Here is a 26,876-nt window from a genome sequence, read left to right on the forward strand (position 1 = left end):
AAAGAAAAATTAATTAATTTTGTTAATAGGTAATTGCATCGATAAATATTATGAACGATTTGCAGATCGAAAGATTTGCTAAAAGACAACTCGTGACGTCAAACGCCAAACATAGTTGATATCAAAAACGAATACGATTGAAGATACTCTCGCATATAATGATATTGTGTAGGCTTTGTAAATAATATTCCAAACAAGTATCATGCAACGATGCAAAAAATCCATTTCCCTGTACCTTCAGCTTTTCAAAATGGAGTTTAACTATGCTCCCAAAAACAATTAAAATATAATGCTAATTAATCAGAAACTAAAACGCTTCTGATTTGAAACTCAACCCGGTAGGGCTTTATGTACGTTTGTCAGCAATATAAATGTGTGTTATAGGACCATAACAATATTTGCTAAAATATTCATTATTTATATTTACATTTTGATAGAGTAGTTGTGTTTTATTTAGTTAATTCGAACAGTTTTTGAACAGCAAATCAAGTGTTGATAACAATAAAATTGATGGCGTCACAATAGAGATTGATGACGTTACAATATCAAATGTTGTTATAGTCCCATAACAACATTTGTCTCCGCAATGCATTATAATGGAAGGATGCAGACAAATGTAAATATATGACCATAGACAGATCAGAGGGCCAGAAATAGTCATGAGCCTATCGTATTCGATACCTACTCTGTTTAACATGTATGTCGACTTTAACTTACTAATGTACTTCCTTGAACAGCCGGTTCCTTTTGTTATATACTGAGGCACTGTCATCAACAAAAAGTAAATTTATCTAAAACAGGTTTTGTTTTTTCAAATACAAAGAACACTTATTAAAACTCCGTCATTCAGACGTCGATTTGTTATTATTATTATTATGTTTAGACATTTTCCCTATAAACTATCATATGAAAAATGGTAAACAAATCCGTGTGTTTTAATTATCATTGGATATATCCACCATTATGAACCCAAAGAAAATATCTGTACAAGATAATCAACTTTCTTTGTCCACGTACGTGTCAGTAGAACGCTGTTTTCCGAATATGCATTGCTAATGAATCTGGTTTATCATTATTATTAGTAATCTTATTAGTATATGCGCTATATTATTCATGTTCAAAAGTGCACTTTTATACCATTATAAGAACGATGGTTCATGTTTTGTTTCAAAACATTATGTAGACCATAATTCAAATGAGATTTTACACAGACAATAAGTTGCACACTTTTTAACAAAATGTAAAAAAGATTACTTATGATTACTACCTTAACTTGTCCGAACAATTTCAGAATATGAAAGAATCAATTCAAGAATTAATGTCTACTATGCTTGCTTAATACAATTACGAAGATTCGATTAAACTGGCTGCCTCCTCTGCTTCTGTTACGGTTAGCACACCATTTCGTTTTGTTAAAGTAGATTGCATTGGATCGTTGCTTGGATTAGTCAATTCATGTTCCTCGCGAACATACTTCCTTGAGTCATCGACGTCGTCTAGCTGCTGATCGTGTGTGACAATATATGTGACGTCAGTCTTTGTTTCTGTCGCTTTGTAGTTCCGGCAGGGGAAGATCATGATGCCCGCGCTGAGTATCATCAACACTCCCGCCAAAACAAAAGCAGCGTCATACGCTTTCAACGTATCGAATAGAACACCTGAAATATGATCCAATTACCGTAAGTATAAAAAAGATTGTGTTATTTATTAATACACAAACATAAAAACAAAACATATATATTACTTTTAAAGTAGTAGTTGAGTGACCAAATACGGTTGTGTAACATCGCTAAAACTAGTTTGACATTACTCATGTAATTTATTAAATTACACAGGTGGTAAAAAATTGATTAAAATTATTCAATTGAACACGTGTGCATTTGATGTCTTAAATTGCAAGACTTGTGCGTATGGATGAATTTCACGAGGGTTGAGCTCAAGTGTATAGTGTACAGTGTTATAGAAGTGTGTATTTTGAGACATTTTTTGGTCACATACCTGCTAAAACCGGACCGAAAAGCATTCCAATCGCCTGGCCGAATAGAATGATTCCATAAGCCAATGTGAACTGGTCTACTCCTGACATTTCTATCAGAATCGCAGGGATAAGAGAACCTCCACAGGAAGCATAGCTAGCCCCAAACAAAAAGGAAAACACAACAAGGCCGGCGTATCCGATGTCTATAAGTAGAAAGACAATTGTGGACACTCCCCCAAGACTATACCAAAATATATACTGCTGGTAGGGTTGGAACAACCTCCACCTGGGGTACTGAATCACGATTCCTTGGCCAACTTTGAAAAACATTACTGTTATTCCAATAATGGAATATAACATGGAGGCATATACTTTGTCAAACTTCAGCTGCCGACTAACATACGTTCCTAAATGTCCGTATATTATTGTAGCACCTAGTTGATACAAAATATTATTTAGACCAAGAACATAAAAATCGCTTAATTTTAAAAATGTCCAAACATTTTTCTTTCTTTCTGTTTCTTTCTTCTCTGCGATTGGCTGCTCCTGGTCCGACACCTCGTCGTTGTTGTTGTTAGGTGACGTCACAGGTCGGTAAAGTAAGGCAAAAACACACATGTTTAAGGATATTCCAGATAAAATCATGAACATGCCCTTCCAAGAATATTTATCATTCAGGTAGTTGATGATTGGTGGAAAGGCAAATGCTCCAACCCCACCCCCTGCTGCAGCAACACCCATTGCGATATTCCTCCGTTTGGTGAAATATCTTGCGACTGCTACACTACCTGGTATAAATGTGAGTCCGCATCCGATTCCTGTAAAGATAGTAAATCAAATAATGCCGGTATGGGGAATAACTCTTGTTTATTTCCTCGTCTGCATCTGCTATGGCAACCTGATAGAATCCAAACAAATACGTTTTAAGTTGAAAATGATGATCTCAAGACCAATGATGAAAAATTCGTATAACCATGGTTCAAATCGGTTTTCCGGATTGTTGTATTTCTTAGTAGTAAGAACGTTTGAACAAGTCTCCAAACAATCCAGTTTTACCGTGGATTACCATTCATGACATGATATTTTTCCGCCTTTCTTTTAATGTAGTTTAAGTACATTTATTTCAAAATATAATTGAGCTATCGACTTCTGCAAAACTTCGGACAAATATATTTATTAGCCGAATTGGAAGTTTGAAAAACTCTGCGAAAAGATTCTCAACAAGCAGGATCAAACATCTGTTACCTATCTGATAAAGTAAGGAGTACAGTAAAAACAAGTTTTGGAATTGTTTTATATTATTATTTTGTGAACAGCAAAGCGTTTACCAAATGATTTTGTTCACGATATCACGATTTATGTTTAATAAAGAAACCGACTGTCCGGAATTTACAAGTTCAAACCACGGCTATAAGTGTTCGTAAAACCAAATAATAATAAATAAGTAAATAAACAAACAAACAACTAAACAAAACAAAAAAAAAATAATTAAAAATTCCCTCAATTAATATGCGAGCATGAACGATCCACATTCACGATAGCATTCAAAATCAACATTACATAATTTTGGCACTCTGTTACTGCACGAAATGTTTAAAAATAATCAACTTCATATCTTCACAACTATCACGAGTTCGCGTGATACCATTGATGTAATTCATATCATTTGTTTAAAAATTTACCAAATAGAAAAAAACTCTCATGGAATTTTTGGAAAAAGCTTGCATGCAAAAGATAAATCATGGTAAAAATGAACTGCATCATAGAGCTGTATCGTCTTTCTAGCATTCATCGTTAAATCCAAATTTGTCAGAACTATTGTTGAAACAGAAGAGGAGGTACGTAGTATCTATTACATTTTATGAATTTTATAATTAAAATTAAATCACTTTATAGAATAGCAGGAACATATAGCGTAGAGTACCTGTCTCATTAATTTTAGGTATTTTGTGAAAACATCTGTTGATAAGGATATATATTACCTGAATATGATAAGAATTTCATGTCGTAAAGAGTTCAACATTTAGCTTGTTCAGAATATCACTTTTTAAATGTAACTTGATGACTCTTAAGAAAGATAACCCACAATACACGAATCCATATTCCAAACTATCAGAAAACACTTACATGTATTTTAAAATATAGTAACAGGTAGACAGTTCTAACACAACTCACCTGAACACGGTGCAATTCAGTAAAACCTCGATATAATGCCCTTCTTCCGTTTTCCACCTCGTTTACTACCAGAATATTTCAATGTCCCCTTTTTAATTTTGTTAACCATACTTTGATGTGAATCCCTCGTAGTACGGCCAGACACCTTTATAATGTCAAAATTGCGACGGATTCATGGTTGCAATGCAACGAGGTTTTACTACGCCCTAATACACACATATTGCTATCGATATCGCCAAAACATCAAATACAAACATTCTATTACATTAATCATAAAGTTATACGGATACGAACCATTGAATCGGGGTCTTCCCTGAACACCAACTCTGCTTAAAATCACATGTTTACATAGATGGCCAGTTGTGATGATAGTGAGTTATAGTCTATTGCAGAAATGGTGTACAGGTAAATTGCACAGGTAAATAAACTTCTGATAAGTAATCAGATAATCAGTAACTGCTAATAATTGCAAAATAATAATTAATATTTAGAACAGTTTTCAGAATCAGTCATATATTTATTATGATATATAAGTTAAACCTGTCTTTTCAGATTTGTGTGAATTCTCTTATAATTATTGTCATATATTAGTTAAACTTGTACTTCTTTTCAGGTTTCTATGAATTGTGTTTATCTTGTGTTTTTCATATAATGTAATGTTATTTTTCTTTTTCATATAATGTAAAAATTCTTATTTTATGATTATTTTCTATTACTTAGTGCTGTATTAAATGTGTATTACACTTATATGTAGGAAATACAAACTTTTTCTCCATTTTATTATTGACTTTAGTATCATATCTACAAAATGAGTTGACATTCTTAGTTTAAACAGGCTATAACTAAACTTCAAAGGATTTCCTATATAAACACCTTCCTTTCAATTCTCCAGAGTTTGTGTTCGGGGAATGAACCAATGAATCATAAACTGTACACCGGGAAAATTTCGCCCAGTCAAACTTCCGCCCTTCGCACAAGAAATCAATTTTCGCCCAGTGTTGATTTCGCCCTTCACATCTAATTACATAGAATAATATGTTGTTTGCCCTCCGTAGGCCAAAAGTAATCTGCGGCGAAAAATTCCCAGTATACAGTACATATAACTGACATTCACAAAATCAATACTTTGCTTAGTGTGTATTAAATACTCTTCTGTCACACTATGTTTTACTTATCGATATATATTTTCTACTGTTGGTTTCCTATCGGGCGGTACTCGATCGATGTGTTATCCGAGTGAACAAGAATGATAAGGGCGAGGGTGTTCTGAGCGTACAACTGCAACAGCACAAGAACATGATTCGAACCCTGAACCTCTATGCAACATACTGTCGCTGTAACCATCTGAGCTACCTGGTTAGCAGCTACCCCCAAAACGAAATGCAAGGGAAGTTTCTGTATGTATGAAAAGTATGTTGGAACTATGTATTCATTAAATGTTGCGAAGTGTATATAAAAAAAAAATACTACGTAAGTAAGTAAGTATCATAAAACTAAGAATTACCTTTGACAAGTGCAAAATTTGATATTTAAAATCGCCAAGTGCGGAAATGGTGTGTTAAGGGTCCCTGTCCCAAGGAAATTTACCTTTCCTAAATTTAGTTTTCGAATAACTGTAGCACAGTTAATCTAGCCCTACTTCGTTGACCGTAATTCGTTAGATAAGATGTAAGCCTTATGTTATCAATGAAATCACAATGAACGATATTGATACCTCAAATGGTTTGATCTAAGTCAAATATGACCGCATTTGTATGATACGTCAATGTGACGTCATCTTTTCAATTTGTGATGGGCGCCACGCTTGTTTAGTTCAAAAGTTTACATCGATATGATGAAAACAATTTATGTATCAATTACATCTATGTAATGAGTAGTGGTTTTAAAAAAATATATTAGTACCCATGACAAATATCGTTATTAATCCAACTGTATTTCCTCTTTTAGAGTTTTCGAAATTGTCACTAAAAAGTATTTAAGAATTGCATTTTAAAACTTACAACATCTGGTAAATCATTTCTCATATATGACGTCATACTGTAAAAGTATAAATTTTCGCGGTGTGGAAATACCCACGTTTTTTTCGGTTTTGTTTCTTTTTTCTTTTTTGCCTGGAGTAAAACAATATTTATGCATCATATGCAATTATCATATACAATTACTAGAAAATCCTAGAACAAATCTCCGATGCAAAACTGTTGGTCACTGATCTCCTCAGATCAAGTGTTACCAACGACGTTTTCCGTATAATTCCGTGAAATTACAAATGTAGCAAATGCATGCAGTTTCCGTTTGTTTGTTTCTCATTTATACATGTACACCTATCATTTATATGAAGCGTTAAGCTACAGTGCGCTGGGTGTAATATGGTATTTATTGTGCTGATATATATTTCATTAATGATGTACATTCGTTGGAACTGTTTGAGTTCGAACAGACGCCATAACTTCAGTTGATACATTACCATCATCGCCACTGGTGTCAATGCCGACCGGGAATGGAAGCCTACATACCAATGACTGGCATCAAATCCAGGACGCGGCTTGTTTTCACCTACATTCTGCTGTAAAGGAAATCAGGTAAAGTCTTATTAATAAAGGGGTTTTATCAGTTGGGTCTGAAATAGAACATCAATTAGTTGAATACACATCACATGTATTCGCCTCCAACCACTCTTGTAACAGGATTTGATGTTTCGTCGAATTATCTTTACCTGTGATGACGCCGTAACATAAGGTCAAGACTGGTAGACTTGCAGCAAATGAACTCGCCATAAGGCCACAAGATGCCACGATGCCGCCGACGAGTGCCACGTTCCTCATACCAAACCGATTCACCAATACACCCGATACAGGACCTGAAAGACATACATAATGGGATTAATTAATAAATTATTTCTTTTACAATGAAATAGACAGTACACCTTAATGTATTTGCACTATCGCTATTTGTTCGACAGATTTATAGTGCTTTCTCAAACACTTCAAGTTGCAGTATCGTGATCATCAATATAGAAGAGAAGCATACATAAGAAGATTTTATTTGTAGATGCAAGAAGGGGTTTAAAATATCACGATTTTGTGTTCGGAACTTGTTCGCGGCTGTCAAATTTCGCGAATCACAGATTTGCAAGTTTATTTCGGAACATCTCGCAAAATACAAAAACTTAAGCAGGACAAAGAAATGCTGAAAAAGGTCTTTCTCACTAGCCGGGATTAAAACTGTACAAATTTCTTTGTTATGCTCAAGTGTATGAGTAATCGTACTTATTAATGCCTTCAGGGCTTATAGTAGGCATTTATGGTTTCGTTTTGATCCAAAATATAATTAAACTGATGGATTTATCTTAAGTATATGACTAATTTTTAATTTCAACTCATCTATTAACTTTTTTTATTATGTATTTCTTTCGAAACGATGTTTTGACCTACTAGCCTCAGGTTAACTGTTATCATTGACGTGTGAATCGTGGATGTCATGGAGACATCCTCAAAACAATCACGAGGGTTTTAATTTCGCGAATTTTAACGCACTCGCGAAATTCGCGAAATTAAAACCCTCATGAATATGAGCAACTATACAGTACTATATATAATTGCCATGTATATTTTACCTTATACTCTGATAGTATGAATGATTGGAAGATCTATTATAAACTTGATAGAACAGATGTATTAAGATTTGGTAAATGTCCAATTACAGATACTATTGTGTATGTTTCTATTTTGATAGTGTCAAACATCCTATTTCATAAACGTCACTAATGTGCACCTGTCAAAATAAAAAGGTCACCCCGAAACATGATGTTTAGACTACGTGTGACGGTATTGTACTGGCACACTGACATATGGTCTATTTTTAACTTGAACAGTTCTGTTCTGATTTAAGTGCATTTTTTGCATTCACTTTGTTTTTATTGTTCATTGGATCGTTCATTAGATCAAACTAAAATTTCCTATCAAATGTAAGATAACGTTTATTAGTGGAATATTTTATAGATTGTATAATTTTCCAAATAACAATGCATCCACATCAACGTTTAGTTCTCAAACTGTTTTTGATATTGTTCTTAATTCTATTTTAAGAGCAAAATAAGCTTTGAAGGCATTCACGGGGTTATAAAATGAGCATGAGTCAATTGATAAAAATACAAGAAAGTCATAAACAGTTAAAGACGCCTTCAAACCAGTGATTAATGGTTGTGTACATGAAACCTAACAAATGATTAATTGACGACAATTTATGCAATGTCTAGCTTGGGAATATTAAAAGTAATTAATTACTGTTTTAAATGAAAGCAAATCTCTTTACAATTAGGTATGATCCCCTACCACTGCCAAAATCAATTACTACGCGTTTGAAAGTAATTTTCTCAGAATGAAAATAGCTCTGATAAATCATTTCTGAAACGAAAACAATACCTTGCGGGAATTCTATGAAAAAGTTAGATAGAGATGAAATAAACAATACAACTAACAACGGTGGTCTGAGTATAAAACATCCAGGATCCGAACCCTGGACCTCAAGGTATTAACTGTATATCTAAACAACTGAGGTATAGTGGACCTGTTCAAGTACATTCGGCCTATTGTGATACATATATGACCAACTACAGTGGAACTGTCTAGTGTTTTGTCTGCAGTTGGAGACTGATCCTTAACAAACATCAGTTTAAACACAGAATGTTTTGGTAAGTTATTGTTCATTCTTCGATTTTTATACTAATGCGTTGCTCACTTCGTGATTGAATTAGAATGGAAACTGTTCAAGAGCATAATAATGACACATTACAATTACATATATTATATGTAATAACAAGAATTGCCAACCAAAACCTTTGACCAAAGACCTTGATAAAACAAATCTGTTATTTACTAATTTGTAAAAAAACAAATATTATTTCGTCGATAAATAAACTGATATGTCAATGCAAGTCTTTATAACTTTCATCTTATCTTTAATGGTGTTTTGCTAATCATACTCACATGTTGCGAATGTAGCTGCTGTGATGACAGAAGCAACCCATGACGTCTCAGCCCTACTCTTTCCGAACACGTCCAATATAACGTAGTACACAATACCGGAAGTGTACGAGTTGCCATACACGATGATCCGAATACAGGCAGCTGCTACGACGACTACCCAAGCCCAAGCTCCGTCCGTTTTTTCCATCTTCGCTTTGTTGTGTCTTATTTCACTATCGTATTACCATCTGCAGTATAATAAAATTGTATCAGTTCACATTTTTCTTTTATACTTTGAATAAGAGTATCACTTAAGAGGTTGATCTTGATGTATCCTTCTGACAGCAATGATGAGCAGGAACAGAGCAAAACATAACAGGTAGACAATGTGAAATGTAAACCAAATAAATGCATCAGGTGATGGTGATACGCCTGCCACATACACGTGGACTTTGACCTAAAAATATTTCCTCACTTGTGGTAACAATAGATAACAGCACGTGACGTTGTCGTGAGAGAGCTGGCTATACAATGTCCTAGATTTTTGCCATGACCCATATATGGTCACATAAATCCCACAAGGTCCTGGGAACAAATTAAGAGAGGTATGTGTACACCTATTCTGATGTGAAGGGAGCACGTAATTTTTGACATTCTAGTGATTAAGATTAACCTTTGGCCATAATGCGCCTATTAGTGCTGGTATATGCTAAAAGATGTACAAAACAAGAAATAAAAAGCTCGCTATCGTTGGAAAGATATATAATTTCCTCCTTTCAATAGCCTGCTAAATACAGACACAGTGTGTTTTCCGCATGCATGTCTGCCTTTCAAATTGCAACTTTTTGCATGAATGATAAATCGTCTGATATCACTCCTTATACTCATTATCAAGATTAAACCAAACAAACATCCTTTAGTTTTATTCTCGTGTCCGTGTTGTGATTCTCACCACCTGTCACAACCATTTCAATTCTTTTCGGGGAAACCGGATCTTGTATATTGTATAAAAAGTATCACATTGGCTCTAGCTGGGGACGAATGTGACTGAGTTAACGTGGCTTGACTGCTGGTAAACATATCTAGAGCGATAGAGTAGCAACTATTCATATAATAATAATATTAATATCACTGTACGTTCGCCAGTGAGCAATCATTAAGTCCTTTTCTCCATTGCTACGAAGAGGTTTTCAAGTCTGTTAAGCCATCTCCCATCTGGGGCCGGCACTCGACTTGTCGACATCCAAATCAAATGGTGGACACGCTGGGAGTTTATCCATGGTTTTCCTCGTCGCCAAATGTGTTAACGACTCTGATGATAGCCGATACATTTCAAAGTAGATTCATAGATGGCGAACACACAACTCCGAAGACCATGCTGGTTATTACATTACTAACTTTATTAGTGAAGAGTTACTTCCGGTGTTCCGGTTGGGTACATACTTAAGTACTGATTATATAAGATGGACATTCCAATTACCATCATTTTTTGAGCGCTAGCGAAGAAAACCAATTAATTTAAATACAGTGAGTTCCCCGTAATTTCATGATAACAATATACTACATATACGGTGTTTGTGGGACTTTATTCAACAAAATTCGGCTGTATAAATAAACATTTAATGACACATATCCACAAAAAACTGATGAGGAGTATATTGCTTTCTGTCCTGACTGTCAGACACAGAAAATATTATATCACTATTGGGTTTTGCCTATAACAGGGTTGAGTATGCATCTTCGAAACAGGAAATAAATTCTTGCACTTAGACATAGATTTTTTTTTCGCCCTTTCAAATCACTGATGATGAGTACTTAAAAGAACAACAACTGGACATGTTAGAGTAGTCATTGAAATGACCTTCACTTAGTATACGAAAATAATATCTCATATTGAGATACAAGTATATTTGATATCAAATTTAAAGCTGCGAATCGGATGCTTTCGATATGGTAAAATTGATTTGTATCTCATTGATATATATCCTAAACCTGTGATAAGGATTGATTTCCACCTATCTTTTCCTTATAAGCCTGATATAAAACAGTTGGTTACTTGAAATGATATATATATATATATATATATATATATATGATAACATTACAGGAGCACGTACAATTCTACAAGTTCTATAGTCTATAACGGGTGATTGTCGCTTTCACTAAGCACACAGCAATCTCCGTTTTTACCGATTTATGAAACTGTTTGTGATAAGGTTGTACACATAAGTGACGTAACATTCTAGTTTAAATGTTTTCGTTGAAATATCATTTTAACCTTAACATGACTCCACAATATGTTAAGTTGTGTAAATAGTGGGATTGAGCGAGGTCCCGTGTATGCCTTTTCAAACATTATGATATATTGGCGCCGTGGTATACCTTTAATATTCAGCTGGAAATATTGTACATTTCTTTTTCAAATTCATTGCTTCGTTCTTAGTCATTGATTGCTATTGAAATTACATATTGTGAGAAGATATGCGATAAGTCACCAATTTGTTATTGAAACGCAAGATGAACGTTACACTCACAGGTGATTTCGCCTTTGAAATTTGGTAATGGGTTTTACACGTTCTCAACTACGCCTTTGCAATCTGAATAAGGACCTGCACAAATTGAAATTTTAATCCAAAGTTAAACATTTGTGAGCATTCGATACGTGATCAGTGTTCATAAGTAGAACTGTTTCGGTGAACACGGATTTATTAGGCGACAGGGACTTGCATGTCAAAAGTTGCTTACGGTTTTCAAAATTAGCAAATCGCACACCACAAATTATGAGGAAAGTTTCAAAAAATTATTTGCAAAAAACATTATTACTTTGCATAAAAGAACTATATTGACGCTCAATGTAACTAAATAAGAATTGTGATAATTTGCTTAGAAAAAAGAAAAAAAAGTTGATTTACGCATCAATTATTTTTTCAAGCATAGTTGTGTTATCTAAGTCAAGAAGATTAGGAAACATTCACAATATATCAATGATATTGTAACGAATGAAATACATTTCCTGCACACATTCTAAACTTCGATTGTGCTACCTGAGTCATTGGTGTTTATATATTTGTAATAGTTCTCATCATTATACAATGTAGCATTGCATGTCCGTTATGTTTCCAAGAAGAAATTGCACCTATGGGTTTGCCATGTGCAAGACAATAACTAATATAACGAATAAACTGAATTGGTAATAAAACATATGTTTACATTGTAATAGATTCACCAGGAAAAGTAGTGGTAGCCTTACAGCACAAAATAAAAATTCAAAGTAGGTACATTAAAGGTGTTAATATATCGACCAGACACTAAAAACCAAAGGAAAGCCAACATGAACACTCAAAGATAATCCGACGGCAAACTTACAACTTCAGTTACATCACTGTGAAACAACCTTTATAAAACGCGTTATAATAATGTATATACGTTACAAGAGTGAGGTTCCGGAGGCGAGCGTGAGGTTTTTATCGTTGAGCACATATACTACATAAAATACAAGAGGCCCATAGGGCCTGTATCGCTCACCTGGATATCTAAGCAATCATGGCAGAATATTCTCCAAATGAGGTCCATGGGAATATGCCAGACCCCAAGGCCAATCCTTGTAGCATATATATCTGTATTCGATTGTTCATGCCCAGCAATTTTATGTATGGTTATGGGGTGTGGATCTCAACTGTTTCCAATCTGTGACTCAGAAACTAGGTCCCTATGATTGTGGCCAGACCCCAGGATCAATTCTAATATCATGACTGCATTTGTCTCTTTTTGCACAGCATTTGTATATATAGTTTTGGGGTGGGGATCTCAACCGTTTCAAAGTTATGACCCAGGGGTTAAGTCTGCAAGGGTGGGGCAAACCCTGGGGTCAATTCTAATATCATGACTGCATTTGTCTCTTTATGCCCAACAATTGTATATATAGTTTTGGGGTGGGGATCTTAACCATTTCAAAGTTATGACCCAGGGGTTAAGTCTCCAAGGGTGGGGCAGTCCCCAAGGCCATCCTGGAAGCATATGTGCATTCATCTCTTTGTAATCGGCAATTGTCTATATGGTTATAGGGTGGGGATCTCAACTGTTTCCAAGCTGTGACTAAGAAACTAGGTCCCTAGGGGTTCGGTCAGACCCCAGGGTCTATTCTAATATTGTGACTGCATTCGTCTCTTTATGCCCAGCATTTGTATATATAGTTTTTGAGTGGGGATCTCAGCCGTTTTAAAGTTATGGCCCAAGGACTATGTTTCCAAGGGTGGGGCCAGACCCTAGGGCCATCCTGGAAGCAAATGTGCATTCTTCTCTTTATACTCAGCAATTGTATATGTGGTTATATGGTGGGGATCTCAACCATTTCCAGGCAATAAACTTTTTTTGGCCCCACCCCTTCGCCTGGGGGGTCAGCCCCACCATTTGTACAATTTTGAATCCCCACCACCTAGGGATGCTTCCAGTCTAATATGGTTGATATCCATCACTTAGTTCCAGAGAAGAAGTCGCTTAAAGCAATATAGCCAAATAACCCTTTTTGGTCCCGCCCCCCAGCCCCCAGGGGGGTCAGCCCCACCATTTGTACAATTTTGAATCCCTGCATCCCATGAATGCTTTTGATTAAATATGATAGATATCCAGTGCATAGTTCTACAGAAGAAGTCGTTTGTAGAAATAAAACCAAATTACCCTTTTTTTGCCCCGTCCCTCAGCCCCCTGGGGGGTAAGCCCAACCATTTGTACAATTTTGAATCTCCACAACCTAGGGATGGTTCCAGTCTAATATGGTTGATATCCATCACTTAGTTCCAGAGAAGAAGTCGCTTAAAGCAGTTTAGACAAAAAGCCCCCTTTTTGCCCCGCCCCTCAGCTCCCTGGGGGGTCAGACCCACCATTTGTACAATTTTGAATCCCCACCACCTATTGATGCTTCCAGTCAAATTTAGTTAAATTTCAATCAGTGGTTAAGAAGAAGAAGTCGTTTAAAGAAATTGTTGACGGACGGACGGACGGACGGACGGACGCCACTATATGGCATAAGCTCACCTTGGTCCTTTGGACCAGGTACGCTAATAAAGTACAGCTAACCCACATGGTCAGAGCATGGCGGTAACTGAAGAGTGAAGTAGACAATACAGTATTTCCTAGAAAATGAAAATTGATATGAAATGTGCATGCCTGTCGTGACACAAAATACAACTTCTCTTTTGCTGAAATTATAAGGGACACATTATTTACCTGCAAAACGCATGCCACGTGTCAGGTTCAAAGTATACAAAGCAACAAAAGGCACCTAAACTTACGATAGACTTTCCCTTACAGTTAGAGCAGCATAGTTTTAAAGGAAATCGATTAAAACATTAACCATGAAGTATGAGATGGTCACATATGGACGAGACATAAGGCAGACGGATACAGGAAAATGTTTAATATGCTAATAATAACAAGGGTTACAGCCTGATAAACAACAAATGTATCAGCTTGATAAACAACAACAAAGATATCAGTCTGGTAACCAACAACGATATCAGGCTGATAACCAACAAAGATATCAGGCTGATAACCAACAAAGATATCAGTCTGATAANTATATCAGTCTGATAACCAACAAAGATATCAGACTGATAACCAACAAATATATCAGTCTGATAACGAACAAAGGTATCAGTCTGATAACCAACAAAGGTATCAGTCTGATAACTAACAAAGGTAAATACAGTCTCATAAATAACAAAGGTAAATACAGTCTCATAAATAACAACAAAGGTATAAGTCTGATAACCGACAAAGGTACCAGTCTGATAACCGACAAAGGTATCAGTCTGATAACCAACAAAGGTATCAGTCTTATACACAACAAAAGTAACAGTCTCATAAATAACAAATGTAACAGTCTCATAAATAACTAAGCTAACAGGCTCATAAATAACTAAGCTAACAGGCTCATAAATAACAAAGGTAACAGTCTCATAAATAACAAAGGTAACAGTCTCATAAATAACAAAGGTAGCAGTCTCATAAATGAGTTGGTGTTGCGGTATCTGTGCTGTAGCATTCAAGTGAGGTGGCACTATAAATGATACCGTTGGAAGCACGGTCCCACTACAAACAGAACACAATACATCTCCAGCACACACACNATATCAGTCTGATAACCAACAAAGACATCAGTCTGATAACCAACAAAGATATCAGTCTGATGAATAACAAAGGTATAAGTCTGATAACCAACAAAGATATCAGTCAGATAACCACCAGAGATATCAGTCTGATAACCAACAAAAATATCAGTCTGATAACCAACAAAGATATCAGTCTGATAACTAACAAAGATATCAGTCTGATAACCAACAAAAATATCAGTCTGATAACCAACAACGATATCAGTCTGATAACCAAGGAAGATATCAGTCTGATAACCCACAAAGATATCAGTCTGATAACCAACAAAGATATCAATCTGATAACCAATAGAGATATCAGTCTGGAAAGCAACAAAGGTAAAAGTCTGATGAATAACAAAGGTATAAGTCTGATAACCAACAAAGGTAACAGTCTGATAACCAACAAAGGTATCAGTCTGATAACCAACAAAGGTATCAGTCTCATAACCAACAAATATATCAGTCTGACAACCAACAAAGGTATCAGTCTGATAACCAACAAAGATATCAGTCTGATAACAAACAAAGATATCAGTCTGATAACCACCGGATATGTCAGTCTGATAACCAACAGAGGTATCAGTCTGAGAACCAACAAAGATCTCAGTCTGATAACCAACAAAGGTATCAGTCTGATAACCAACAAAGATATCAGTCTGATAACAAACAAAGATATCAGTCTGATAACCACCGGACATGTCAGTCTGATAATCAACAGAGGTATCAGTCTGAGAACCGACAAAGGTATCAGTCTGATAACCAACAAAGATATCAGTCTGATAACCAACAAAGGTATCAGTCTGATAACTAACAAAGGTATCAGTCTGATAACTAACAAAGGTAAATACAGTCTCATAAATAACCAAGGTATCAGTATCATAAATAACAACAACGATATCAGTCTGATAACCAACAAAGATATCAGTCTGATAACCAACAGAGATATCAGTCTGGAAAGCAACAAAGGTATCATTCTGATAACCAACAAATATATGAGTTTGATAACCAACAAAGACATCAGTCTGATAACCAACAAAGATATCAGTCTGATGAATAACAAAGGTATAAGTCTGATAACCAACAAAGATATCAGTCAGATAACCACCAGAGATATCAGTCTGATAACCACCGGATATGTCAGTCTGATAACCAACAGAGGTATCAGTCTGAGAACCAACAAAGATCTCAGTCTGATAACCAACAAAGATATCAGTCTGATAACCAACAACGATATCAGTCTGATAAGCAACGAAAATATCAGTATGATAACCAACAAAGATATCAGTCTGATAACTAACAAAGATATCAGTCTGATAACTAACAAAGATATCAGTCTGATAACCAACAAAGATATCAGTCAGATAACCACCAGAGATATCAGTCTGATAACCACCGGATATGTCAGTCTTGATAACCAACAAAGACATCAGTCTGATAACCAACAAAGATATCAGTCTGATAACTAACAAAGATATCAGTCTGATAACTAACAAAGATATCAGTCTGATAACTAACAAAGATATCAGTCTGATAACCAACAACGATATCAGTCTGATAACCAACAAAGATATCAGTCTGATAACCAACAAAGGTATCAGTCTGATAACCAACAAAGGTATCAGTCTGATAACCAACAGAGATATGTCTGATAACCGACAAATGTATCAGTCTGATAACCAACAGAGGTATCAGTCTGATAACCGACAAAGGTACCAGTCTGATAACTGACAAAGGTATCAGACTGATAACCAAAAAAGATATCAGTCTGATAACCAACAAAGGTATCAGTCTGATAACCAACAAAGGTAAATAAGTATCATAAATAAGTAAGGTATCGGTATCATAAATAATAACAACGATATCAGTCTGATAACCAACAAATATATCAGTTTGATAACCAACAAAGATAACAGTCTGATAACCAACGAAAATATCAGTCTGATAACCAACAGAGGTATCAGTCTGAGAACCAACAAAATCTCAGTCTGATAACCAACAAAGATATCAGTCTGATAACCAACAAAGATATCAGTCTGATAACCAACAAAGATATCAGTCTGATAACCAACAAAGATATCAGTCTGATAACCAACAAAGATATCAGTCTGATAACCAACAAAGATATCAGTCTGATAACTAACAAAGATATCAGTCTGATAACCAACAAAGATATCAGTCTGATAACCAACAAAGATATCAGTCTGATAACCAACAAAGGTATCAGTCTGATAACCAACAAAGGTATCAGTCTGATAACCAACAAAGGTATCAGTCTGATAACCAACAAAGATATCAGTCTGATAACCAACAAAGATATCAGTCTGATAACCAACAAAGATATCAGTCTGATAACCAACAAAGGTATCAGTCTGATAACCAACAAAGGTATCAGTCTGATAACCAACAAAGGTATCAGTCTGATAACCAACAAAGATATCAGTCTGATAACCAACAGAGATATCAGTCTGGAAAGCAACAAAGGTAACAGTCTGATAACCAACAAGGGTATCAGTCTGATGACCAACAAAGGTATCAGTCTGATAACCAACAAAGATATCAGTCTGATAACCAACAAAGGTATCAGTCTGATAACCGACAAAGGTATCAGTCTGATAACCAACAAAGGTATCAGTCTGATAACCAACAAAGGTATCAGTCTGATAACCAACAAAGATATGTCTGATAACCAACAAAGATATCAGTCTGATAACTAACAAAGATATCAGTCTCATAACCAACGAAGATATCAGTCTGATAACCAACAAAGGTATCAGTCTGATAACCAACAAAGATCAGTCTGATAACCAACAAATGTATCAGTCTGATAACCAACAAAGGTATCAGACTGATAACCAACAAAGATATGTCTGATAACCAACAAAGATATCAGTCTGATAACTAACAAAGATATCAGTCTGATAACTAACAAAGATATCAGTCTGATAACCAACAAAGATATCAGTCTGATAACCAACAAAGATATCAGTCTGATAACCAACAAATATATCAGTCTGATGAATAACAAAGGTATCAGTCTGATAACCAACAAAGGTATCAGTTTGATAACCAACAACGATATCAGTCTGATAACCAACAACGATATCAGTCTGATGAATAACAAAGGTATCAGTCTGATAACCAACAACGATATCAGTCTGACAACCAACAAAGATATCAGTCTGATAACCAACAAAGGTATCAGTTTGATAACCAACAAAGGTATCAGTCTGATAACCAACAAATATATCAGTCTGATGAATAACAAAGGTATAAGTCTGATAACCAACGACGATATCAGTCTGACAACCAACAAAGGTATCAGTCTGATAACCAACAAAGGTATCAGTCTGATAACCAACAACGATATCAGTCTGATAACAAACAAAGGTATCAGTCTGATAACCAACAAAGGTATCAGTCTGATAACCAACAAAGGTATCAGTCTGATAACCAACAAAGGCAACAGTCTGATAACCAACAAAGGTATCAGTCTGATAATCAACAAAGATATCAGTCTGATAACCAACAAAGGTATCAGTCTGATAATCAACAAAGGTATCAGTCTGATAATCAACAAAGATATCAGTCTGATAACCAACAAATGTAACAGTCTGGTAACCAACAAAGGTAACAGTCTGATAACCAACAATGGTATCAGTCTGATAACCAACAAAGGTATCAGTCTGATAATCAACAAAGGATCAGTCTGATAACCAACAAAGATATCAGTCTGATAACCACCAGAGATATTAGTCTGATAACCAAAAGAGGGATCAGTCGGACAACCAACAAAGATCTCAGTCTGATAACCAACAACGATATCAGTCTGATAACCAACACAGATATCAGCCTGAGAACCAATAAAGATATCAGTCTGATAACCAACAAAGGTATCAGTCTGATAATCAACAAAGATATGTCTGATAACCAACAAAGATATCAGTCTGATAACCAACAACGATATCAGTCTGATAACCAACACAGATATCAGCCTGAGAACCAATAAAGATATCAGTCTGATAACCAACAAAGGTATCAGTCTGATAACCAACAATGGTATCAGTCTGATAACCAACAAAGGTATCAGTCTGATAACCAACAAAGGTATCAGTCTGATAACCAACAATGGTATCAGTCTGATAACCAACAAAGGTATCAGTCTGATAACCAACAAATATATCAGTCTGATGAATAACAAAGGTATAAGTCTGATAACCAACAAAGATATCAGTCTGATAACCACCAGAGATATTAGTCTGATAACCAAAAGAGGTATCAGTCGGACAACCAACAAAGATCTCAGTCTGATAACCAACAACGATATCAGTCTGATAACCAACACAGATATCAGCCTGAGAACCAATAAAGATATCAGTCTGATAACCAACAAAGGTATCAGTCTGATAACCAACAAATATATCAGTGTGATAACTAACAAAGATATCAGTCTGATAACCAACAAAGGTACCAGTCTGATAACTAACAAAGGTAAATACAGTCTCATAAATAACCAAGATATCAGTCTGATGAATAACAAAGGTATCAGTCTGATAACTAACAAAGGTATCAGTCTGATAACCAACAAAGGTATCAGTCTTACACACAACAAAAGTAACAGTCTCATAAATAACAAAGGTAACAGTCTCATAAATAACTAAGGTAACAGTCTCATAAATAACAAATGTAACAGTCTCATAAATAACAAAGGAAACAGTCTCATAAATAATTAAGCTAACAGTCTCATAAATAACAAAGGTAACAGTCTCATAAATAACAAAGGTAACAGCCTCATAAATGAGTGGGTGTTGCGGTATCTGTGCTGTAGCATTCAAGTGAGGTGGCACTATAAATGATACCGTTGGAAGCACGGTCCCACTACAAACAGAACACAATACATCTCCAGCACACACACAGGCATACACACATATGGAGATATTAGCCAGGTGGTATAGGAATAGTAGTAAGCGCCTGATAAGGCAGCTCCTGCGAATTCCTCAATATTGTATTGATTAATATATATGCTAATTGTATTGACTGTATGAAATTGTATATCTATGTACTGTAAAGCGCTTTAGAGTGGCTTATGTTAGCTAGATAGGGCGCTATATCAAATGTTGTATATTATTATTATTATTATTATAAATAACAAATGTAACAGTCTCATAAATAACAAATGTAACAGTCTCATAAATAGCAAAGGTAACAGTCTCATAAATAACAAATGTATCAGTCTCATAAACAGCAAAGGTAACAGTCTCATAAATAGCAAAGGTAACAGTCTCATAAATAACAAATGTATCAGTCTCATAAATAGCAAATGTATCAGTCTCATAAACAACAAAGGTAACAGTCTCATAAATAACAAAGGTAACAGTCTCATAAATAGCAAAGGTAACAGTCTCATAAATAACAACGGTAACAGTCTAATAAATAACAAAGGTAACAGTCTCATAAATAGCAAAGGTAACAGTCTCATAAATAACAAATATATCAGTCTCATAAATAACAAAGGTAACAGTCTCATAAATAACAAAGGTAACAGTCTCATAAATAACAACGGTAACAGTCTCATAAATAACAAATATATCAGTCTCATAAACAACAAAGGTAACAGTCTCATAAATAACAAAGGTAACATATCATATATAAAACAATATAAATGAATCAGTCGAAATAATATCAGAAACACAAATAAATTGACTGAAAAAATAACATTTTTTCTGCTTGGTCAGAATCGTATCGTGCAAACTTATAATAACAACAATAATATGTTCTTATGTGTTTCTCAACAACACAATAGCATATGAAATGAAATATAATTGAGTTTATAATTATTTTCACCTTTGACTCGTTTTACACTGTACATGTATAACAGTATCCTGACATGATACCTGATAAATGTGTATATAGAGAGTGCATTTGACATGCCCTGATTGCCTTTGTATTATGACATTTGTACATACGTCTATTTTTGTTGGTTGTTACCAAGCAAAATAAATACGACAGTTGGAACTTTTTTTCTTTTAAACTAGGATTATACATTTACTCATAACATCTTCCAAAATGGCATTTATTCCGTTGTTACACGAAGCGGAAATATTGAAAACACTTGTCCTTAATTGATGTGAATATATTATTTTTAAAAGTGTTTGATGATTAGCTTTACGAAATATAACACTTTACCCTAAGTTGTAAGCAAAATGTCTATACAATATTACACCAACCCTTATCCACACCTGCTTTAACTTGAATATATGTATACGAAAGTAAGGTATCCAATTTATGTCTGGCATGCAAATAAGACGCCAAATGGATGAACTTTCACCTCAGGTTTGTTAACGTTATTTTACATGTCGCTTTGTATGGAAACACAATTTGTCTACTTTTAAAACCAGATGACACATTTAGGTGATTATAGGGACTCTGTCCGTTTATTGTATTACGCACACTGTGCTACCATGGCAATTCTGACCAATGTGGTAACCTAGGCTACAATCCAGAAGGCAGTACTGTCTTAATTTACACTCCTTTAAACTCATACATCCCTGAAATTTGATAATGAACTATTCCAACCTTTGAATTGGAAGAACTTAAATATGTCTTCAGGTGTGAATGAGTTAAACATGTTAACTGGTTCATAGAATAGAACCTTTAGCTATTTGAAATTAAACTTAATTCTAAAAAGTAAGAAACTAAAATTTGTACAGAAACATGCACATAAGTTAACGTGAACGATAGTATTGACTTAATCATATAAGTGTAATGGGTGTATTCATGTGTATTTATACTTCGATCTTGAAATCTTTGCAATTGTTTACAGTGAAATCATCTTTTAAAAATCTAAATATAATACTGTGGACATACACATATAAATCTTGTAAATAGTATGGCAATACGCCATGCACTCTTAATGCGGGCGGTACATTTCATACACAATGCTTCGAAGTACGCGTAGGGGGCACACACATATCTACTAACTAGCTAGCAGACGATTTCTTACATGTGTGGTTATTTCATCAGCTTATATCGTGTGTACAAAAAATATATTTCTCTGACGTAGGTAGGCTGTGCTTATATAAATGGGTAGATGGAAAAATACATCACTTCAAACTTACTTTTCAGCCGCTTCTTTGTATTTGGGAGTAAAGTGAAAAAATTGTAAAGTCTATAGGTTTATATTCCAAATTTATGTTTCTGTCGATACATAACAACCTTGAATGAATATCACAATCAGTATTGTAATCAATGACAGCAGGAAAAAACGTCTACAGTATCATATCCATGTGTTACACCCGGATATCAACATTAAGATAAAAAATTAACATAACATCAAAGCGTGGAAAAATCAATACATATCCCAGACTGCACTCGCCAAACACACACACACACCAACCTCTACAGTATGTGTATGTGTGTTTCTTTGTATGTCATGCCAATACACCGTGTTAGCGATCAGCTGGTGAATTTCCTTTCAAGACAGTCGACATTGAACACACTCTCCATATATATAGGCACATATATAGCATCGACATAACAAAGAAAGGGGGACCTACCTTACAACCATTTAGTCCTCTACCATTCCCTCTCAGCTGATATGACTAGGCTTCTTGCGCCTGCGATCCCCTTCCGCTATGACCCCACCTTCGGAAGCAAATCACGTGCGTCCTATCCTAGGCATGCGCGGAATAACAAAATAAATGTCTATTATTAATTGATATGCATCATTAACGGTTTGTGTGGAAAACTACACCAACCACAGTGCTGATAGAAACGAGTTTTAAACATGTGTAAACAAGATTGTAGTTAACATAGGAAATTCGTATTAAATAATGATAGAGCGGAAATCGTATACGCTATAGTACGTAAACCAAACTACTAGTTAGTGTGAATTTAGCAGACCTCGCTGGTAGGGGGCTCCCCAACCCTTGGCAACCTAAATTTCACTGCAATGTAGAACTAGGAAATTATTCATTTTATTTATCATTGGTGTTTTTTTAAAGACATCATGTTTTAAGGCAGTAAATGTAAATGAAACCTTTTAACTATCATAGTATTTAATATGTAAGGACAAAATCCAGGAGTTTGTTAGGTAGGGGCTGTCCCAATCACCTGCTCTCTGGATTGGCACACGTGATAGTTTGTTTTAACTTATTAATTTATTATGTATAATAGCTGTTCTTAACAAAATTATGATATGGTCTATATATTTTTACATTAGGATGATTGATCCCTGTTATGTAACTATATGTTTTTATACTGTTAACTATATACTTGTACGATGTAATTGTGATATATGACACTATAATAAACAAAATTGACTTGACTTGACTTGATAATGAGTATTTAACCTAAAATAATATTTCTGAGTTAAATGTTTAATGTGCACAGGGAAAATATGGACATGAAATATGATCCATTGGCAATAACATTCCAAAATTAGTCATAAAAAGTTATGACACCGGTAGTAAAACATAAACGTATTTGGTATTGTAACTTCATTGTTTAATTGAGTACAATGCATTATTCACTGTATCCGCAATACTCCAAGTGGGCGTAACCTCTGGAGTATCGGGGATATAAACACTGTGGTGGTGTATCTCCGATATATGCGTGGGCAGCTTAGACATTTTGACATATGGGGTCCCACACCAGACACTATATATATATGTCAAAATATCTTAAGTCTGGTGTTAGGGCCAGGTGAAAATCAGGCTAACTTACTGTATAATAGTAACAGTCCAGCAGGATGATAAATAAAGAGAAACTCGCTAAATTTAATATCGATTGGTTATTTTACTAAGCATAAAAATATGGATAAATACCGAATCGTGCTGATGGTGATTAATATATCTGTAATCAATTTGATCACGTGTTCATATCAATAGGAAGCACGCGGAGATGAACATAAACGGAAGGAAGGAAGCAGTGATAAATGAGGAGAGGTGGTTCAAACGTAGTACTATTCGTATGTGATCTGAGAGGAACTGAACAGTCTACAGTCGACAAGCATTTGTATCCTGCTAAGTGTCAATATCCAATAAATTCCTGTCAGACTGACATATAACATAATTAGTGGTATTTTCAAGACCGTGTGTCCCTGTAGGATATCAACAATTTCCCCCTTCTCTACCACGTGTCTCTGTCACATTTACCATTTAACCTTCTCTACCACGTGTCTCTGTCACATCTACCACTTACCCCGTCTCTACCACGTGTCTCTGTCACATCTACCACTTACCCCGTCACTACCACGTGTCTCTGTCACATCTACCATTTCCCCTTCTCTACCACGTGTCTCTGTCACATCTACCACTTACCCTTCTCTACCACGTGTCTCTGTCACATCTACCATTTACCCTTCTCTACCACGTGTCTCTGTCACATCTACCACTTACCCTTCTCTACCACGTGTCTCTGTCACATTTACCATTTCCCCTTCTCTACCACGTGTCTCTGTCACATCTACCACTTACCCTTCTCTACCACGTGTCTCTGTCACATTTACCATTTAACCTTCTCTACCACGTGTCTCTGTCGCATCTACCACTTACCCCGTCTCTACCACGTGTCTCTGTCACATCTACCACTTACCCCGTCTCTACCACGTGTCTCTGTCACATCTACCACTTACCATTCTCTACCACGTGTCTCTGTCACATTTACCATTTACCCTTCTCTACCACGTGTCTCTGTCACATCTACCACTTACCCTTCTCTACCACGTGTCTCTGTCACATTTACCATTTACCCTTCTCTACCACGTGTCTCTGTCACATCTACCACTTACCCCGTCTCTACCACGTGTCTCTGTCACATCTACCACTTACCCCGTCTCTACCACGTGTCTCTGTCACATCTACCACTTACCATTCTCTACCACGTGTCTCTGTCACATTTACCATTTAACCTTCTCTACCACGTGTCTCTGTCACATCTACCACTTACCCTTCTCTACCACGTGTCTCTGTCACATCTACCATTTACCCTTCTCTACCACGTGTCTCTGTCACATCTACCACTTACCCTTCTCTATCACGTGTCTCTGTCAAATCTACCATTTACCCTTCTCTACCACGTGTCTCTGTCACATTTACCATTTAACCTTGTTTACCACATGTCTATGTCACATCTACCACTTACCCCCGTCTCTACCACGTGTCTCTGTCACATCTACCACTTACCCCCGTCTCTACCACGTGTCTCTGTCTCGCCTTCCACTTACCCTTCTCTACTAAGTATCTCTCTCCCATCTATCATTTACCTTCTCTGCCACGTGTCTCTGTCACATCTACCACTTACCCTTCTCTACCACGTGTTTCTGTCATACCTACTATTTACCTTCTCTACCACGTGTCTCTGTCTCACCTACCACTTACCCCCGTCTCTACCACGTGTCTCTGTCACATCTACCACTTACCCCCGTCTCTACCACGTGTCTTTGTCACATCTACCACTTACCCTCGTCTCTACCACGTGTCTCTGTCACATCTTCCACTTACTCCCGTCTCTACCACGTGTCTCTGTCTCGCCTTCCATTTACCTTCTCGACCACGTATCTCTCTCACCTACCATTTACCTTCTCTACCACGTGTCTCTGTCACATCTACCACTTACCCTTCTCGACCACGTGTCTCTGTCATACCTACTATTTACCTTCTCTACCACGTGTCTCTGTCTAATCTACCACTTACCCCCGTCTCTACCACGTGTCACTGTCACATCTACCACTTACCCCGTCTCTACCACGTGTTTCTGTTACATCTTCCACTTACTCCCGTCTCTACCACGTGTCTCTGTCACATCTACCGATTTCCACCGTCACTACCACGTTAGCCTTTCTGATGGACATAGTTACACCTTCCATACCTGTTCTTGAATGACACCTCCCATTTACCCCCAACTCTAACATGTGCTCTTGTATGACACCTCCCATTTACCCCCTTCTCTAACATGTGCCCTTGTATGACACCTCCCATTTACCCATTTCTTAACATGTGCCCTTGTATGGCACCTCCCATTTACCCCTTCTCTAACATGTGCCCTTGTATGACACCTCCTATTTACCCCCTTCCCTAGCATATGCCCTTGTATGACACCTCCCATTTACCCCCTTCCCTAACATGTGCCCTTGTATGACACCTCCCATTTACCCCCTTCCCTAGCATATGCCCTTGTATGACACCTTCCATTAACCCCCTTCTCTAACATGTGCTCTTTTATGACACCTCCCATTTACCCCCTTCCCTAGCATATGCCCTTGTATGACACCTCCCATTTACCCCCTTCCCTAACATGTGCCCTTGTATGACACCTCCCATTTACCCCCTTCCCTAGCATATGCCCTTGTATGACACCTTCCATTAACCCCCTTCTCTAACATGTGCTCTTTTATGACACCTCCCATTTACCCCCTTCCCTAGCATATGCCCTTGTATGACACCTCCCATTTACCCCCTTCACTAACATGTGCTCTTGTATGACACCTCACATTTACCCCCTTCCCAAATGTGTGCCTTTGTAAGGCACCTCCCATTTACCCCCTTCTCTAACATGTGCCCTTGTATGGCACCTCCCATTTACCCCCTTCACTAACATGTGCTCTTGTAT

General features: G+C 36.3%; 1 protein-coding gene across 1 annotated transcript; it reads right to left on the reverse strand.

Annotated features, from left to right (window-relative positions):
- Positions 1-550: 550 nt before the first annotated feature.
- On the reverse strand, positions 551-22,939 carry LOC110454699 (monocarboxylate transporter 4-like). The gene is made up of 5 exons (XM_021504351.1): positions 22,823-22,939; positions 9,139-9,365; positions 6,867-7,010; positions 1,999-2,796; positions 551-1,658 (listed from the first exon to the last, which is right to left on the reverse strand). Exons 2-5 carry the CDS (start codon positions 9,323-9,325, stop codon positions 1,345-1,347), a joined length of 1,443 nt encoding a protein of 480 aa, XP_021360026.1. The 5' UTR covers positions 9,326-9,365; positions 22,823-22,939; the 3' UTR covers positions 551-1,344.
- Positions 22,940-26,876: the final 3,937 nt, after the last annotated feature.

Source organism: Mizuhopecten yessoensis, unplaced genomic scaffold, assembly GCF_002113885.1.
Source record: "Mizuhopecten yessoensis strain PY_sf001 unplaced genomic scaffold, ASM211388v2 scaffold8035, whole genome shotgun sequence".
NCBI classification, from domain to species: Eukaryota; Metazoa; Mollusca; class Bivalvia; order Pectinida; family Pectinidae; genus Mizuhopecten; species Mizuhopecten yessoensis.